This window comes from Anopheles arabiensis, chromosome 3 (assembly GCF_016920715.1).
Source record: "Anopheles arabiensis isolate DONGOLA chromosome 3, AaraD3, whole genome shotgun sequence".
NCBI classification, from domain to species: Eukaryota; Metazoa; Arthropoda; class Insecta; order Diptera; family Culicidae; genus Anopheles; species Anopheles arabiensis.
Window position 1 is genome coordinate 9,689,879 of NC_053518.1, and position 19,086 is coordinate 9,708,964.

The following is a 19,086-nucleotide window of genomic DNA, read 5'->3' on the forward strand; positions in this document are numbered from 1 at the left end:
GCGATTGTGACGAAGTGACAGGTTAATAGAGGTGAAGGTGTGACGGTACAGGTGGTACTCGGCGAATGTCTCTTTGGGAGTGAATATTTATTTAAATTACAATCACCATTCGGGATTCTTAGAAGATGGGCCAATTAAGAGCATTATGATGGTTTTGGAATTCAGCAAATGGGAGCAAAAGACATAAAAAGCAGAAGGGAATGTTTTTGTAGCCACTTTGAGGCTGACGGCAGCTATTAAGCAGCACCAAAATAATCAGGAATTAATAGAGAGAAGTTTCTTTGCACCAAAACGATGTCCATTAGAGCTGATTCATTGGGAGCAAAGAGCTCGTACCCTTTTCTCAAGTAATTCGTTTTGTTACTTTATATCGAAAATGTTGTAGTTGGTTCAAGACATGATCTTAGACCATTATGGATAAAGGATCAGTTTCATGATCCGAATAACCTAAGGATAAGTTTCTGGATTGGTATAGGTTTGTGATTAGACTCAGAATCGGAATGTGTTAAATATGAATTCCAGACCATCATATGAGTTCAAACATGAATTACAGAACCCCTATGACTTCAGGATTAATTCCAGGACTGGCAATGATGCAGGACCAATTTCAGGAATATTTTTGTTGGATCATTTTCAGCACCGGTATGAGTTCAAGACAAATTTCTTGACCGGTTTTAGATTGGGATCAGCTCCAAGCACTGTTATAGATGTAGATAGATTTGGTATAGTATCAAGACCGTTATAGGATCAGTGTCCGTGGCAGGATCTACAAGAGTTCCAGGATCGTCAAAGAATTGGGATCAATTGTAGGACCCACACGTTCAGATTCAGTTTCAAGACAGGTATGGAGTTGGTCAGGTATCAGTTTAAGGATCCCCAAAGGATCGAACGCAGCTTCAAGACTGATATGAATTTAGGATCAGTTTCAGGATCTGTATAGATTCAGCATCAATTCCAGAACTTGTATGAGATAAGGATAAGGTATGTTTTAAGACAGGAAAAGGTTTGAGATCAGTTACAGATCATTCTCAAGTCATTCTGGAGACTGCAGTTTACAACCATACCTTCCTGCTTCATTTCGGATTCACCAAGCATTAACTCCACTGTTGCTTCTAATATTCATTTGAATTGCACGATTTTTCTTTATTTTGCATTTTCAATTTTCACCTTTCGCTCTCCCCGTTCGTTTTATTCACTGTGAACACCGATAAACATTTACTTTTTTTACTCAATCTCTCTTGTACGAGGAAGATAACCATTTGTTAGTGTGTTTTTTTTTTCTTGCTTGCCATTACGAGTGTGTGTATGGAGGGGTTGTGTGTTTCTCTATAATGATTCCTCACTTTGGGGCATTTCACTTTCAGGAAGTGTAATAATGGCGAGAGTAATGGGTCCACCCTTGTCTCTGGTTCTCTGCAATTTTTGGGGTTTTGTTGTAATATTTAATAGAGCTTTTTCACTCCCATCACGACGAGTATACATCTACAATGTAGGAAGAAAAAAAAACATACACAGGACAGGAATTGATCTATTCGTTTTCCGGTTGTTGCTTATCCACTTATAGCCGTAATATAATAACACAACAAGTATTCTTTCCCCTCCCCAGGTGGGGGATGAGAAATGCAAGAGTCAGGATGATAGAGACACACACCCGGCCCGACCCGACCCGAAACACGTGGTCCGAGTAGTGCAGGTCCGAGTTCCCTAGTTGCACACAATAATCACATCGTGGCTTCCCCCCTCCACGTACAGAAGGTCATTTGCCAGGAGGCGGGGAATTCATTTAACATAGATACATTAGCCCTATATACGTGCAGTGTACTATTGCCTGGCTGTGCAGCTGCTCTACGGCCTCATTTCCCTATCGTTCCTTCACCTTAATCAAAGTGTTAATACAAGTGTACATTTGTTTTTAATGCTAAAAATCTGACGCTTTCATTAACATTGTACCATCGAGTTTTATTTGGGCAGGTTTTTCTTTTTCTTCTTCAAAGGGAACTTGCTGTCTGTGTCCTCTCTCTCTGTATGTGTGTGTGTGTTTGTCGGTGAGTAGTTTTTCACATTATCTACAACATACGGGGGGCGGGGAGCATTTTGGAATTCTATCAATTCTATCAATTCTATATTCATCATACATTTTTGTACAGCATTCGTAGTATCAGTAACCCACAAGAGCGAGACTAAAAATATAAATGTTCAAAAATTTATCACCAAAAAGTGTAACGAAAAAACGTAAGGCAAAAATCAGTTCGCGTATAAATTGAAGCAGCGTTCCTCTCTTCTTAATGCTAAACATTGCAACATAATGGTTCTCACAAAAACGGGATGTGGTGTGTATGTTGAGAATTTTAAATTCCATTTCACATTCACCACACTCCACTCGCGATGGGGACTACTAAAATGGAGCCTTTGTTTTGTATAAGCGAAAATAATTAAAGTAAGTTATAACCAGAACAGAGTTCTTCTCTTCCCTCAGCTCTCTCTCTACGGCTCTACACACACACACGTGTCTTTCGCTTTCTAAGGGGTGAGAGACAACTAAACTACAAATCCGCACAGTCAACAAACATTTTGTTCTTTTAGTTTTTGTTCGATCGTTTGTTCGTTCGTTCATCGCATCGCTATCTAAGTATAAGCCGGATTTGGCGGCGCATCCTTCCTCCCGTAAGGCGCATATATAATATATATGTGTAAAACACAACCAGTTGCAGCAGTGTGGCGCACACAAACAAACGAAAAAATCGGAAGCAAGTGTAAGTAAACAGTGGCCCTTTTCTTTTCGCAATCTTCGTAGCATTAAACACTATCCGAAACATTCTCGTCATTTCCTACTAATAATTCGTCAACGAAAACACAACAGTGTCACCAACATCCCCACAAGCCACAAGGCGCTGTTGCTGTAAGCGCAAAAACAAGGCAACAAGGTTACATGGGGAAAAAAACGTAAAATCTAATCTTTTTTTTTTTCTTCTCTAAACTAACTAACTCTCTTATACACATTGAGTTTGTGTAGAAAAATAATTATATGAATTCATCTCTGTTTCACTAAAGCTACATCTCTCTTTCAGCCACCGATCCTCCGCCGATGATGATGATCATGAGGGGTCGGAGGGATAATATAAACTATATACTACAGGGGGGGGGGGGCAATCACATTCCTTCCGCACCAGGCTTTTGCATCCTTAACGAGCTAAAAATGACTAAAAGCGACGGTGGTGATGGTGGCATTGGGACACGCACACATTCACACACCGTCCACATTCTCACACACACGACGCGCGCCACAATTCTAACGGGTTAGGTTTAGGGCGGGGGGTGGTGCGGGTGTGTTATTGACGGGATGATACAAGGTTTTTCAGGAGTTCTCATAGCTGTGGGATATTTCATTGCCTCTTTCTTAAGTGAAATGAACTTAATGTAATGGGAATTATACTCTATAGCACACTAGTTGGACAAATCCAATTGGATATTCCAAAGAGCCTGTCCAAACAAGGTACCACTCCAAGTCCAATTTTCCAACATGTAAAGTTCATTTCCAATCAGAAAGAGTCAAGGAAGCGTCCCACAACTATGAGAACCCATGAAAAACCCTGTAAAAGCAATATATATATAGAAAACATAAACATAGCTTTCACTCTCTTCTGCTCTATCTACTGAATATCGTCCTTCTTCTTATTATGCACATACACATTTTGTGTGTGTGTGTTTGGGAGAAACCTTGTTTGACACGCTCACTCTATTTTCTTGTAAGCAACCTTCTTCAATCGTTAATAAAATTCTAATCCAACAAACTTGTTGTATGTGTGTGTGTTTTGGAATAGTTTTTTGTTCTACATCTTTGAATACAGCACAACAGGGTAGAGGCAGCGCTTCTATGTTTTTCTTAAGTAAAGTGCCTTGCCTTGGTCAATGTTTTGAGTCCACGTGTGTGTGTGTGTGAATACACTATGTAAGTTTCCGCTTCCGTCGTCTTCCTTCAAATCCTTAAGCTTTTCTTCTTCGTGTTCCTTCTTCTATTTAATCTGCTATTTAACGCTTTCTTCCATCGATCCATCTAATTGGTAAAACTGCTTTTTTATGTGAAACCACCGAGTGCTAAATTCATTTTGCAAAGCAGTGCTTTAAAAGCGCCTGTGGATATACACTTCTTTTTTTAACTATTTTCTATTCAATTCTCTACTCGGTTTGCATTTGAGTTTTGTTCTCTCGCTCTCTAATTAGCTTACTTGTGTGTCTTTTTCTCGTTCTCTCCTGATTTTCCACAAAATGGTCATGGGTTTTTGTTTGTTTTAGTTTTGTTCTTGCTTGGGGGGGTTTTATCGTTGTTTTACGTTTTGCTGCTAATGTTTCTACTTCTTCTTCTTCTTCTTCCACTTCTTCTTCGTCTTCTTCTTCTTCTTCTTCTGCTTCTTTATTCTTCTTCTTCTTCTTCTTTTTTCTTCTTCTGTTTCTTTCTTCTTCTTTTCTTCTTCTTTTTCCCATTTATGCAGTTTGTGAGTGCGGGGGGTGTGAGCGTGCGTGTTTTGCTGCTTGCTGCTTTGTCTTCGGGTTTCAAATTTAAGTGGCACTTTGAGAAATTGATCTATGTTTATTATTCGTTACCTTTTCTTTTAATATAAGTTTCTTTTACTTTTGCTAAGCTTCTTCCTTTCTTCGGCAACTGCTACCGGTCTCTTACTAGCGAGAGAGATCTCAAGAATTCAATAAAGAATTTATGGGTGGAATTTTTTAGTTCCCTCCATCATTACACACCAGAGATGAAGAGTCGTTCTAGGCGCGAAAAGCCATCCATGGGGATAGGGGGGTGGCGTGAATCATTTTCTTTTTCTACCATACTACACAACGGTCATACCGTTTGGCGCTCGAGTTACCCCATATTCCGGTCGGGAAAAAACTTTTTGAACTATATATTTTTCTTTTTAGGGAAGCGTTTTCATTTCCTCTATCCGCAGGTTTTGGTCGTGTTGTGTATGTGTGGGTGTGTGTGTCGTTGTACTTGAATAATAATCTCAATCATATCGCTCGTTATTATCATACGTTAAAATTTGCAATTCCCCAACAGATCGGAGCGGCACCCAGGGAAATCAATCATCCACCCTCGCCAACCGTGTTTCCCTAGTTTTTGCTAGTTTAAGATTCGGGTGGGGAAAAAGGCTCCGTGTAGAAAATTGGTACCAGAGGTTGTGGTTAAAAATAGTCATAACTAATGTATGCGTAGGAAAACACAGTTCTAAATAGAGTATGTAGTTGTGTGACTCTGTCTGTGTGTGCGTCTCTCTATTGCACAGTAAAATTCTTCTCAAAGAGATCATTTTCACGGTTGCAGCATGACGTGGCTCGCCGCGTTTTCGTGGGAAAATGTATCGATCGCCCATCCTTTCGTAGGATTTCGAGATAAAGTTCTGCGAGCGCTTCCAGCTACACCAAAAACCCTGTTACTAATATTTCGCTCTAGTTAGGTCCCCGCGCACTGTAAACTAATTTAGAGTTGTAACACACACACATAGTAGATCTTGCGTGTTTAATCGCTTCGTTTTCTCTTCTAGTTTTTGTTTCAAATTTCACTAATAAGCCACATCTATGTATACATAATCACGGCACATACATTTCATCGTTCCTTTCCCATCATTAAACAGGATGTGTGTGAGTGTGGATTTGGGGGGAAGCTTTAACCCTTTAATAGAGCCCTCTTTGTTATTAGTATTCCCCCATTTTAGGCGCACATTGGCATACTACTAACACACACACACGTGTTTTCTGATTGCCACACTACGAGTAAAGTGATAACGAGTTAGTAAAGTTAAAAGTATGTACGAGTATGACTAATTACACAGTGTTAATTAACACATACACATACACACTCTCTCTCTCTCTCTTAAACTGTACACATACACACACACTTTTGCTTGATAAAAAGCGCAACCAACGACGACGACGTTTCCCAATAGACTATTTCTAATATGATTCCGCTAGAACACGGGACACGACACGAGTATTTTGTAAAAAGGACAACCATTAAGATTCGTTCACACAATACTTTCTTGTACACCGGTCATCGGGTTTTTCATCTCTCTCTCTCTCTACGCGCTATCTTTCCTTATAGCTTTTAAGCTTTTTTCCTTCACACTTAATCCTTTGTTTTCTTCATCACGGGAGGGAGAGCACATAGAGGAACGGCTAAAACGTCATCCAATACACTATCCATACTGTTTTGTTTCTTAGCAAGTGCGAATGTATGTGTTTTGCTTCATTTTTTTCCCTACATTCTCTTCACAACAAATAGCGCATCTGTGTATCTAATGATCATCAAAATTGACGAAGGTATGTGTGTGTGTGAGTATAGTTATATCCATAGCATTAGTGCGAACGCGCGTGCAATCAGTTTAGGCTTTGGAATACACGATTTTTCTCCTCACGGCATCCGTTGCTGCGCTCACAAGGAAATGTGGCGCGACTTGTTCTTGCCCATTTTTATGGCGTGTGCTGTGCGCAGAGTGCTGTGCAATCGTCTCACAGTTAGGTTAAAATACAGATCCAACACACCATCCGTCGTGGTAGCAGTGTGCCTGGGTTCGCTTACCTGCTAGTTCTAAGACTTAACACTTTTTTCATCTTCTGTGCTCTTTCTTCTCTCGCTCTCTCTCTCTCTCTTTCTTCAAACATTAAATATAATGGCTTGCCTTGCGCACACAAGAACACGCTTGCGCTTATTCACAGATTCTATTCATCTCATCCGCCTGTCTGCGAAACCTAATAGATCGGTTCACCGTACTGATTGATCATGTCGTTCAGCTCCTCCAGCAGCTCGCTGAATGTCATGCGCTCGTGCGGATCCCGCTTAAAGCACGGTGCCATCAGCTTATCGTACACGTAAGAAAAATCCTCCGGAAGCTGTAATCTGTCGGAGCGCGGAAGGAGAAAGAAAGAGAATCATATCACACACGTGCGAAAAGTCAACCACCATGACACCGGCCCAACACACCACTTACATCTTTGTCTCGCGTTGCAGCAGTTGATACAACTGGGCCGCACTCTTGACGTCCACGTGCGAGTACGGTGTCGCACCGTACGTGAACATCTCGTACAGCGTCACGCCGAACGACCACACGTCCGACTGGGAGGAGTACTTTTGCGTTTCGAGCGTTTCCGGCGCGTACCAGCGGATCGGCAGCTCGCGGCTGTGCCGCGCCACGTAGTAATTGCTGCCCTCGGTTACCTGCGCCAGCCCAAAGTCGGAGATTTTGACGCACTTTTTGCTCTCCACCAGGATGTTGCGGGCGGCCAGGTCGCGATGCACGATGTTCTTCTCGCACAGATAATTCATGCCCTACGAGGGGAGATGGAGCGAAATTCGATCATTAGTTCGTTCTTAAATGTACAATCCGCTTCCTCATCCCGTTCACCTACATTTGCTATATCGCGCGCCATCCACAGCAGGTCCAGCTCCTTCAGCTCGTACCGCATGTAGCCGAGGTACGCCAGCAGCGATCCCAGCGGCACGTACTCCATCACCACCACCAGCTTGTCCAGCTCCTCGATGAAGCAGATAAACTCGACGATGTTGGTGTGGCGCAGGTTTTTCATTATATCGACCTCGCGCCGAAAGTCGTCCTTCACCCGGCCCAGGTCGGGCCGATCGTCGTAGATCGTTTTGAGCGCGACGTCGCGCGGCGCCTGGTTGTCCCGCTCGAGCGTACCCCGGTACACGCGCCCATAATTGCCCTCCCCGAGCATGTTGTGGAAGAAGATGCGCTCACTGCCGCTCAGCTGAATGTAGTCCGAGCAGTTGACGAACGTTTTCTCGTAGTACGAATCGCCGCTGAAACGGTTGATCGAGTTCGAGAGCAGCGGAAGCGAGCTGCTGCCGCTCGAGGCATTGCTGCGCAGCTCACTGTCGCTTCCGTTGCTCACGTAGGACGAGGAGGTGCAGTCGGTACGAGACCGAATCAAGGTGGAGTCTGTCGGGAAAATGTAACAAAACAGAAGCGATAAGCATTGGAGTTGTGTGGAAAGAAAGAGAGCCTGCGGAGAGCCCTTGGTTCCCTCTCCTATCCTACTCACTGGTTTCCATTGACAGGATACTGTTTTTGAAGACAGACCCATTCAGCATGTTGCTTGTCGAGTGACCGTTCACATGTCCATTGCCCACCGTGCAGTAGCTACCGTCTAATTGACCTGTTTGTTTTCAGACAATTTGAACACAAGAAAATGATTATTATAATTTAAAAATGCATCCAAGCTCCGCAATACATACGCGCATGCACCAGCAGCCCCACGACCGTCTGCGGTGCGAGCCGCTTGTCCGGATCGGCGTGCCAGCCGCAGCTCAGACACTCGTAGATCTGCTTCGAGTCCTTCAGCTCGGGCGGCATCGTCTGCAGCCATTTGCGCGTGGGCAGAAACTCGGCCGGCTTGTACACGTGCATCTTGATGCCGCGGCTAAAGATTTCCCACAGCGTCGAGGTGCAGGCCCACGCATCGGTGGCCGGATCCGTCCGCAGCCGGGCCACGCTCTGCTCGGTCAGATCCTGATACTCGTACGGTATCCAGAGCAGATCGTGCTTGGTTAGCCGGCGCTGCCCGTGCATCCCCGGATCGCCCAGCTTAGCCAGCACGCGCTGCTCGCCCTCGTCGTACTGCGTGACGAGCATGGACGAGCACCGGATGTGGCCGTGGATGATGCCGTGCTTCTGCAGGTAGTACAGGGCCCGGGCCAGCGAATGGCCGATCTCGATCAGTGCGGTCGGCCGTACCGAGGTGCGCCGCGTCCGCAGAAACTCATCCAGCCGACCGTACCGGGGGAATTCGAGCACCATCGTGATCGGTTTGCAAACGGTCATACCGTACAGCTTGATGATATCGATCGAATCGATCGTTGCCCACTGGCCCGCAACCTGCAGAAAGTCCTGCAAAAGGGAAGAAAGCACCACCCAGTGTGCTGGTTAGAGGACAGATTCTAGCGGCGTGCGATGATGGTAGCGTAGCGACAAACCTTCAAATACTCTCCCTCCTTCTCGTTCTTGAGCAGCTTGAGCGTAACCTCCATCTTGCTGTTGTTCGGCAGCAGAAAGTCGGCCCGCGTTCGCTTCGTGTAACCGTCGCTTTCATCTTCCACCGCATCTGTACAGAAAAAGAGCACACGAGAAAAAAAAACACAAATTAAACCAACTGTTCCTTTTACATTAATTAGCAAAACAGCATTAGCCGTATCGCCGTATCTCATACGCACTTCGATTGATAACCAGCTCCTTGGCGGCATTGATAATGCAGGCCCGCTTCTGGCCCAGTTCCTGCGTGCCGCCGCGCAGCAGCCGCTTCGGGGAGGCTTTGTGCGTCGGCCGGCAGAGCAGCAGGTTCGGGGCGGTATCGTTGTCCGATGGCGGCAACCGGTACACGCTCGTTATCTCCGGGTTGAGGCTCTTCAGCGCCTCCGTCAGCTGGTTGTACCGGTGCAGTGCCTCCTCTTCCTCCTTGTCGCGCTGCACGTGCCACTGATCTTCGGCGTGGATAAGCTTGTACGTTTTTATCAGTCCACTGGATGGGGAGGAGGAGATTGTGGAGTAGATAAATGAATTGATAAAACACACAACACCGCGTGCACAGTTGCATGTCCTTCTACTTACTCGGTTTCTAGCATATCGACATAGTAGGTATCGTACTGCTCCTCGCACTGGCGTATAATGCACGCACCGCAGCTGCTGTTCTTTTCCCGAATTTTGTCGGTGGAGTACTTTCCGCTGAAGAAAAGAAAAGATAAGGGCATAAGAACGCTGGGGGTTAAACGAAACCCCCGACCGATTGGCCCCAGTAAACAGTGGGTGGGAGGTTTGCGTGCCTAATTTCGCAGAAGCGGCCCAGTCCTTCAACAATCTGCGAACTATTAGCTAAGGTTACATGGGAAAAGTCCTTATTATTTTTTTTTTCAAAATCTCACATAAAGCTGAGCTCGGGCCTCTCCTCCATCCGGTAGCATAGGAAAATGCTACAAAAAAACTAACGCGAAAAATGCTCTCCTCATGATGACATGCCGTACCTCAAACTCATCAAACTCACAAAAGGCGCCTAGCGACCATTTTTCTAAAGCCCGCACTGTAAAATGATATGCACCGAGAGTGCGCGCACCAAGTTCGAAGAATGTATCCCCCCCCCCATCTGAGGCAATAGCAGGATGGTTGGCTTTTGCGTAAACTTTCCATTCATCCGGCCCGGACGGACGGAACACACCAACCACGTTGGCGGCGGCGGAGGATGTTGATGATGACGATGACACTCCGATTCTCGGTAGCTTCTCGGTGTATACGATGTCGCGGCGCACCGACACACACACACACATAAAACAATGAAAGGAAAGCGCAACTTTAGGGCTAAGCCCTTTTTCCAAGATACGAGGAGCAGCAGGCCGGACGACAGCGCAGTTCGGATCGTTGGCATCGTTGCGTACTGCTGTTGCTGAATGCGTGGAACTTGGTCCTCGGGTATGAATGAAACCCTACACAGCTTCGATGATTTTGCCGGAATTACTACTTCCCCCTCCCCTCCTACCTGCCCATTTCCCACCGAAAAAGACTCACCCGATGGGACCGTGGCACTTGAGCTCTTTCAGCAAGTTTAGCATCGGCGAGGAAAGGTAGTCCTGGCACAGATACACGGTCCATTTGCACATTAACCTGTAACGAGGAAAAGGGAAACGGAGCGGACCGCATGTTAAGGTGCCGGGCTTTCGGAAAGACATAGACATGCCAGCTTACCTATAGTAACCGGCTAGGCAGGTTACGAACGAGTTCAGTTCAGTCTGATCATGAAAGTCTATACAGTATGGCTCCGACTGGTCTTCCAGCGCGAGTTTCACCGTCAGCTTCTCCACCAGTATGGTGAGTATTTCGTCGATATTCGTCACGTGTTGCCACTGTAGGAATGGAAGCGAAATGTTGTGGAGTAAGCATGCAAGCACATTCTAAGGTCCTCTTGTGTCGTATAACAAGACCAACACATTACCTTGCTGGCATAAAACACCTTCAGGCCGGGCGTCGTGGTCGCATCCTCGTGGTCTAGCGTACGCTCCAGCCCGCCGCCCGTCGAGCCGTACTTGGTCGTTTCGCGGCTCGATACCGCCGTACCGTAGGGCTGAAACCGTAGCTTCACCGGACATTTGCCGGTGCGCGAGCTGAACTCCCCCCGCGGGTACTGTATTTCGGCGGCGTACTCCTCGTACAGATAGCCCGGCGCGATGTTGTCGATATCGTTGATGTAAACGTTCTTCACGTAGCTGTGTTGCGATAATATAAAAAAAAAAACGAATGAGTTTGTACATGAAAAGGATCTTACGGGTCTGACGCGTGTTGTCGGCTATGCGCCGCCACTTACTTCACATCGTGATCTCGGTTCTGGATCGAGTTGAGCGATTCGAATATCCGCTTCTGGGCCACGTTCACGAAGCACACCGAATGCTCGCGGCTAATCTTGCGCGGGATGTACTTCTCAAAGTCACGCTTCAGCTCGCTCAGCCCAACCTTGTCCTCGATCATCTTCCGGTACATGTCGTTCACGACGTAGCCGAGTATTTTGTTCTTGTACTTCCGGTAGTCGATCTCCGGGATGCGGTTGTGCAGCAGATCGTACCGGAGCTGGCTGTAGTAGTAGTTGAACAGCTCCTGGTCGAGCGCTTTCAGGCAGGACAGGTCCGGGACCTGAGGAAATTAGTGAAAACAGGAAGAACAGGAATGTATGTGAATATCAAATGTGATCTTTGTAGAATTTGGTTGTTTTGAGAACCCTTTCACTCTGGATATACAAAACAACATCCTTTTGTGGTTGTTCCAGACTGGAGATGGGTAGTACTGATCCAGATTTATGAATCTGAATGAATCTTCAAAGTGTATCTTTGAAAATGAATCTTTGAAATTAACCTTAAGTCGTTAATTTTGTAAGGATTCATGAGTCACTAAAGATTGATGAATTTCTCGAACATTCTTAAATCTCTGACAATTTTTGAATCTTCAAAAAACCATAAATCTCTGAAGATTTATGAATATATAACGAAATAATAATATCTACAGATTCAAGGAACTCCAAAAAATCATAAATTCTTGAAAATTGAAGTCTTCAAATCTCTAACGATTCATGCATCTCTAAAGATTCGTGGATCTTTAAAAATGAAGAATCACAAAGGATTCATCAATCTAAAGACATTCATCAATGTCCAAAGAGTCAAAGATTGCATCACCTCGTCGTATGTGTCATATGAAACAGAAAAGATTCAGGAATCTCTGAAGATTAGATTCAGTATTCAAATCACTCATCACTAACCATTCATATGAACGAATCATAACGAAAGATTCAAGAAGCACAATACCACTCCACACGTAATTAGGACGCACAATATAGAGCAAAAACCAACTATTTGCCAACAACCAAAAGATGAACATCCCTGCCCCAGGGGTGCCATTTGCAAGCGATAAAACGCGAAGATAAATTCCTATGTACCAGGTGTACCAGGTACAGCTTCTCTCGTCGTTGGGGTTACAGGCTTTTGCTATCTCAAAACGGGAGACGACCGCAGAGCTGTTAAGATAGAGCGCGGCTGGAGCGGATGTAAAGTAGCGCAATTGTTTAAAGTTGCACATACCGAGAAGGGAGGGAAGGCAAATATTTTGCTAAATCATCACACCCGTTTATCTTGTCCTTCTCCCTCCCCCGAAAAGTGCAAACAAACGTCCTCCCGGAGCGACTACTTTAGAGGGTGTGCATCCATTCAACCTCACACACTATCTCTCTCTCTATCTCCATAGCTTGTCACGTCCAAGTTTCCGACGTAAAGTAAACCGCAAACCGGGGCAAGGGAACCGAACGAACACAAAATCACGTCCCACCACCAAGAACATCGCATCCAAAAGGCAAATAGATTAGTTATATTACAATTCCGAACCACACCCATACGCCATAAAAGCACAAAACACACACACACTCTGCATGTATTTAATATCAAGTGCAACCAAACTAATCGGTCTAGGCAGTGCCCTAGGCAACAACAACTGCCGACAGAGAGAGACAGAGAGAGACAGAGGGAGAATAATCAAATAAAAGTAAGTTTGCCCAATCTGTTATACAGTGTGTTCTGTGAAGCCTAAGGCGGCATATACAGTGCAGCCCAAGAACGCTTAGAGGATTAATTATGGATGCAGCAGTTTGTGTGTATGTGTGTGTGTGGGGGTAAGGAAAATAAACAGCTCGAATGGGTCGCTGCTGGCTTCCACGATCGATCCACGAGCACACTTTTTATTAGTTATGCATGGGCCTGGATGTTTAATTTATTAATGTTTTACTTCAGCTTTTTCCACTGTTTTTCTCTCTTTCTCTTTGTCGCTCTCGGAGCTAGCGGTGGATGGATATCTAATAATTCATGGAAGTTATAACTATGCAACTTTTGCTCTAACTGTGTCACCACCGCCGGGGTGGGACGTACTTGTAAGCTCACCCACAAACAATCTTCACACCCCCTCGAAGTATTTTATTATTTAAAAAAAAGCAAGAAAGCACTCCAATAACTTCTGCGCTTCTGACACATGGATTGACACAAGTGACAAAAAAGCTTACCTTGAACCGCAACCGAAAGTCGTACTTCTTGTCCGTGGACGGACGGCTCCCGCCGGCCAGGAACCATTTCTCGTCGTGCAGCCGCAACCCGACCAGCGCAAACACGACCGGCTTTATCTTGAGCTGCTCGCAGACCGCCCGGCAGACACGCTCGCACGTATCGTCCTCGCCGCCGGCGCGGCCCACCACCGGCACGTGGATGAAGCAGTCCGCCACATAGTTGAACACCTGGTACGCCGCTTCATCGGGCATAGCGAACGGGGTTTTTCCGCGGGTCAACTACCGGGCGCAACGATCGCGCACCGGTAGCCACACAGGAAGGAAAATGATATCCCTTTTCTACCACTCTCTAATCTCTATAGCTTGCTGTCTTTACTACCAATACGGACGCGTTGTGTGTTTGTTGGACACTTCTTTTTATGGACGCAAATAACAAGATAGACGTTTAAGTAGTTATAACTGCAGTAACATTGTTTAAAACTTCAAACTTTAGCGCGCACCATTTCCTCTTGGAGGATGTAAAAGGTTTCCGCTCCTTCTTGCTTAGCTCTAACCTGCTCTAAATCTGGTCTTCTCTACGCAACGTACGCTCTCCGACCAGCGCTCGACGGAACTGGACACATTAAAATGGGAAACCTTCTAATTCTGTGTGACATTTGATCAATTCATTCGCCTTCCGCGAACGGGATGGCATCATATCGTCGTTTCCGCAACCGCACACACGTGTTGTTGATAAACGCACTTTGAACATTTCACACAGATATCACAGATGTAAACTTCCTTCGACTTTGAACCACATCAACCACACATCGGTGCCGATGCATCGGCGCGATTGAAGGAATGCTGTTGCTCGGCTGCTCTATTCTACGTTCTTAATTAAGTGGGCTCAACCCTAATGCCTTTGGAGCCCACCGTGTGTGTGAGTGTCGCCAAGGCTTAGACGTGGGTAGGTTCTGCCGCCTTCTGCTGTACATTTGATCAGACGCTTGAATGTCGGCCCGTGGCCGTTACTCTGTGGGTTGATTGGTTGGTTCCTTGCTCAAACGGTTTCGATGATGTCCGTTGGGAGGTCACTTTGGCAAGCTTACGTTGCAGGGCCACCCATTACCATCCTTTCTAGCCGGTTGCTGTCCGTATGTATTGTGCTGTAACGATTCGAAACAGAGAGCGAGAGAGAGACACATATAAGAATCAGTTTAATTAACCATAGGAAGGTAGCTCGGTACTTGGTAAAACAATTAATTACATTATGCGCGCACAAATAGCATTTCCAGTGTAAAGGGTATATATATGTATATATTTAATTCATTAAGCTTCACCACCCCCCCGGGGATGCCACGGACGCCCATGCTTTAACGGCCGAACCACCGACGATGCCACCATCACACCACAACACCACCACCAACGAGTGGTACGGGAAAGTGACCACCAATTTCAACAACTACTGACAACCGAAGGATGGGTTAATAATAAATGCGGTAACCTGTTGCCGGGAATAATGCCACCACAGGACAGTGAGCGCGAGAGCGCGTTAACGCGATAGGATGGGAATGAAATCCCCTCCCTTAAAGCCGGAACAACTCTGATAAACCCAATTAATGGGTGGGTTAACATAATTTAAAGCCATTGAACAAGGGGTTGGAGGGTCAGTAGAATCGTGATAAGTGAAACGAATGCACACGCGAATTCGGTTTGATCGGAGGAATTAAACGCGCATTAAAATGATTCCGCGTCACGCAAAACCACACACACACAGGCAGTGGTGTTGGGTAGACAAAACGAATTTAAATGCTCATTAGAGATTTAATTGTAACTGATGATTGGTTGGATGAAATTTTTTAATTGAATAAACAAAATCAAAACAATATCAGAGTGATTTAAAAAACAATTATCAATTGTAAACATACAAAGCATCTCTTCAGCTACATTTCAGAATTGGCGTTTAGTTTTTGATCATTTGAAAAATGACAAAGAAAAAGGGTTTTTTTATTTCAAAACTGTTAAACATCAATGTGAAGCATGCAACGATATAAAATGTATACAAAACCGACCAATCATTTGCTTCATTATTTGAGTATGGTGAAAAAATGACCTCCGATATGACTCCTGCTATTGTTAGTACGATTCCGACTCCGGTAAAATTGGATCCACTAGCTCTTCCCGCAATTGAAGCCGACCGGAGACCAAGTCATCCCAAGTCGTGCGTAGTCGTCCAGAGTCGGAGTTGTTTGGAATCGGCCGAAGGCATTTCAAATAATGGTGTTTTTTCCTTTTCTTTAATAGATTCCGGCAGACTCCGGACGACTCCGGACGACTCTGGAGACTTCGGAGCACTATGCACTCCAGATGACACCAACTACGGCGTACGACTCCGGACAACTCTGGTCGACTCTGTAAAACTCCGGATGACTCGAGACGACTTCGACCGACTCTGCAGACTTTGAACGACTATGATTCCAGCTACGGACGACTCCCGATGACTCCGAATAACTCTGGACGACTTCGGACGACTCTAGACACTTCGTACGACTATGACTCTGCATGACTCCAACTACAGACTACTCTGGACGACTCTGCAGACTTTGAACGACTATGACTCCAGCTGACTTCAGCTACGGACGATTCCGGATGACTCCGAACAACTTCGGACGACTACGGACGACCCTGGAGACTCCGTACGACTATGACTTCGCATGACTCCTACTACAGACGACTCCGTACGACTCCGTACGACTCCGGACGACTCCGAACTACTCCGAACTACTCCTGACAACTCCAGACGACTCCTGCTGGGTAGAACTAGTCGGTTCCTTCTCCAGATTTTACTCCAACTTTACCCATCACTAGACCTCTTGTACTTTGAAGGTCTTTGATTCAGAAATCATAATAATATGTCCCCTCTCTTCACCAGTGCAAATTTCAACCGAAAGCCATCGATCTGTGGTTGATACCTTTAATCACTGGCCCATGGCGTCGGGATGCCCGCGAGGTACACCGCGTCTTTTTGGGGGTCAATTAAAAGCATCATTGTCAAGAGTAACCCCTCTTAACCCTTCCATTAACATCTACTGTCGCCAGTTAAGCATTCCTTAACCTCTTTGATATCAGAATGAAACGTCCCCCAGCAACCCAGAGAGGTGGCGGTTTTGCACTTCCGAGTGCACATTCTGGCGAAAAGATATTATAAATCAATCCCCCTGTTAGATGTGTTTCCGTTAGCCCGAATGCAGGTGGAAAAGTCAGTCCATCGAAGCTGTATAATTTCATGTGAACTGGTAGAATCCATTCAACATAGCTTTGAGGTGTTGATTTTCGCAGAACAATAGATATTGAATAGCAGCAGGCCGGCAGCGCCCCCGGGGAAGGCAACCGATGTTGTAACCGATCATACACGAACGTGCTCAAACAACTTTGGTGGTGGTGATTTGATGCTAATTATTTGATTGCCATTATACGGACAATTTTGTTTGCCGATTGACTTGAGTTTGTGTTCGGTGGAAAGTTGTGCTATTTTTGTTAATTATCCTTACGCATACCAAACAGTGCTAGTCCTAACAAAAGAAGCTATTTAAACAGCAAAACAGATGTGTGGGCAGTCACAAAACGTTAAAAAAAATCTTACAAGCGGAGCTGCTGGCACACGACCTTAATGACGCGGCGCGCCGTTAATGACGTACGACTTCCCTCTCTTCCCACCAGGCGGCATCACAACACGCCATAGAAAATGAGTTTGTTTGTGTATTTTAAAAATATAATAAAATAGAAAGGCAGAAACGCGATATATTTGCGATTGAAATGTGCAAATGAGAGCGCGGCTCGTTGACGCGTTACTGCTGCTGCTGCTGCATCATCTTTCGATATTTTCTCGATTTTCCTCGGGCCACACAAAACGTAGAAAAAGGCAGCACACACACACACACCGACGTATCGATTTTTCGTGACCAAAACCATCAACTGGCTGGTTTTAACTTCAACACTTGAGAAACTGCATCCTAACGAGCACACGCGAGAATGCGTTTGGCGCACCGTTCCCGGGGTTCGTTTTTGAAGCGCGTCCCTCCACCACAGGGCCTCAACAAGCACCACCGTCCTCCTCAAGCTTGATAATTAATGCACATTAACTGCACACCAACCACAACACAAAACACACAGCTGTAGAGCACATGCACATTGGGACGGATTATTTGCTTCGGTGCAAAAACGAACGGTGTGTGTGTGTGCAGGTGTTACAGTGTGAGCTGAGAAATGCACTCCACACATCACGCCATTGCATGACTTGTTCCATCCCCTCTCTAGAGGGCCGCGCGTTGACAATTGGGCAGGTCGTCTGCTGCTGCGTTGATCTGCGTATCTGGGCATTTGACACACGAAAGGAGGCAGAACCATTCAACACCACCATACACACACGCGCCATTACTCCTCTCTCATCAACTTTATACGGCTGAATGCACTTTGAATGCAACGGAGAAAAGACTCTCCTTCTGCGATGACCAGTGAGGCAGAGAAGAGATTTGTTTTAATTATTCCTTGCCCCGTTTTCTACCCTTTTTCTTCCTTTTTCTTGCCAGCAGCAGAAGGGTTAAATTAACGATCTCAGTTAAAAGCAGATCTTTGCTTACACTTTATGTATGGTGCCGCGCGCGCATTCTCAACCCTCGCGCTTTGTGGTTCTGTGTTCTGCGTTTAGATAAATGCACTAAAACCCTATCGTCGTCGTCGGTATAAATTGCTGACACGCCGTGTTAAAACGAATGCTTTCTTCGCTGCGCCAGCCGCCAGCACACATCGTCGCTCCGCGTTTGCGTAAAGTAAAGCTCATGTGTGCTGTGTGCTTCATTGCAAGGGAGCCTACAAACGGGACACACGGGGGAAGGCAGTTCTCAAGTGCAGTAGCGGCGACAAGTGTGCTTTTGCTGCATTTCCTTGGCGTGCAATTATTTTGCAGGGGTTTTTAGTGAGTAATTAAATTGGCATTTTTTTTGCATATTTGGCTACATTTTAAAGGCTATGTATCATTTTATGTGGTACATTTTGTAAGACAAGTCATTCCAGTAATAAAGTACGCTCTTTGCTACCTATAAAGGACATATTATTCTTATAAGGATATCAACAAAAAAAATATATTAAAAATCCAACAGGAGTTAATCCAGTTAATGAATTTTAACTCATATTATAACAATCTACCCAGACATTGCATCCGAAACAGTCAAATAATCTACATAACTGTTAAACAATTTGCCAAACCATAGGGGGAGAAATGGAAAATTAAATTAAAAAAAAAGGAAACCCTGCGACCTTACCACCCCGTGGAGAAGGGCTGGAGGAGAGTTCAGTGCAGTTCATTCTGCGAAATGGAAATGAAAAGACCCGAGAGTTTAATGTATTTGTATGCACTTTTTGTTGTTGTTGAAACGATTTTGCAACTCGCTGGTGCATAAAAGTCAGAAGTGGATATACGAGCGGCGAGCGCGCGGTCTGGAGAGAAGGTTGGCC

At 45.3% G+C, this 19,086-nt stretch overlaps 1 protein-coding gene across 2 annotated transcripts in view; it reads right to left on the reverse strand.

The window, feature by feature from the left end:
* Window positions 1–1,118: 1,118 nt before the first annotated feature.
* The window catches only part of LOC120900074 (tyrosine-protein kinase hopscotch), a 31,486-nt gene continuing 13,518 nt past the window's right edge, over window positions 1,119–19,086 (reverse strand). For both annotated transcript variants that reach the window (XM_040306627.1, XM_040306628.1), the window contains 13 exons: window positions 13,594–14,738; window positions 11,365–11,687; window positions 10,996–11,266; window positions 10,749–10,906; window positions 10,572–10,667; window positions 9,624–9,737; window positions 9,230–9,534; window positions 8,993–9,120; window positions 8,255–8,906; window positions 8,062–8,175; window positions 7,408–7,958; window positions 6,990–7,327; window positions 1,119–6,898 (listed from right to left, as the gene is read on the reverse strand). In XM_040306627.1, coding sequence (XP_040162561.1) covers window positions 6,751–6,898; window positions 6,990–7,327; window positions 7,408–7,958; window positions 8,062–8,175; window positions 8,255–8,906; window positions 8,993–9,120; window positions 9,230–9,534; window positions 9,624–9,737; window positions 10,572–10,667; window positions 10,749–10,906; window positions 10,996–11,266; window positions 11,365–11,687; window positions 13,594–13,845 — 3,450 coding nt within the window. In that variant the 5' untranslated portion in view covers window positions 13,846–14,738 and the 3' untranslated portion in view covers window positions 1,119–6,750. The remainder of the gene's footprint in view (window positions 6,899–6,989; window positions 7,328–7,407; window positions 7,959–8,061; window positions 8,176–8,254; window positions 8,907–8,992; window positions 9,121–9,229; window positions 9,535–9,623; window positions 9,738–10,571; window positions 10,668–10,748; window positions 10,907–10,995; window positions 11,267–11,364; window positions 11,688–13,593; window positions 14,739–19,086) is intronic.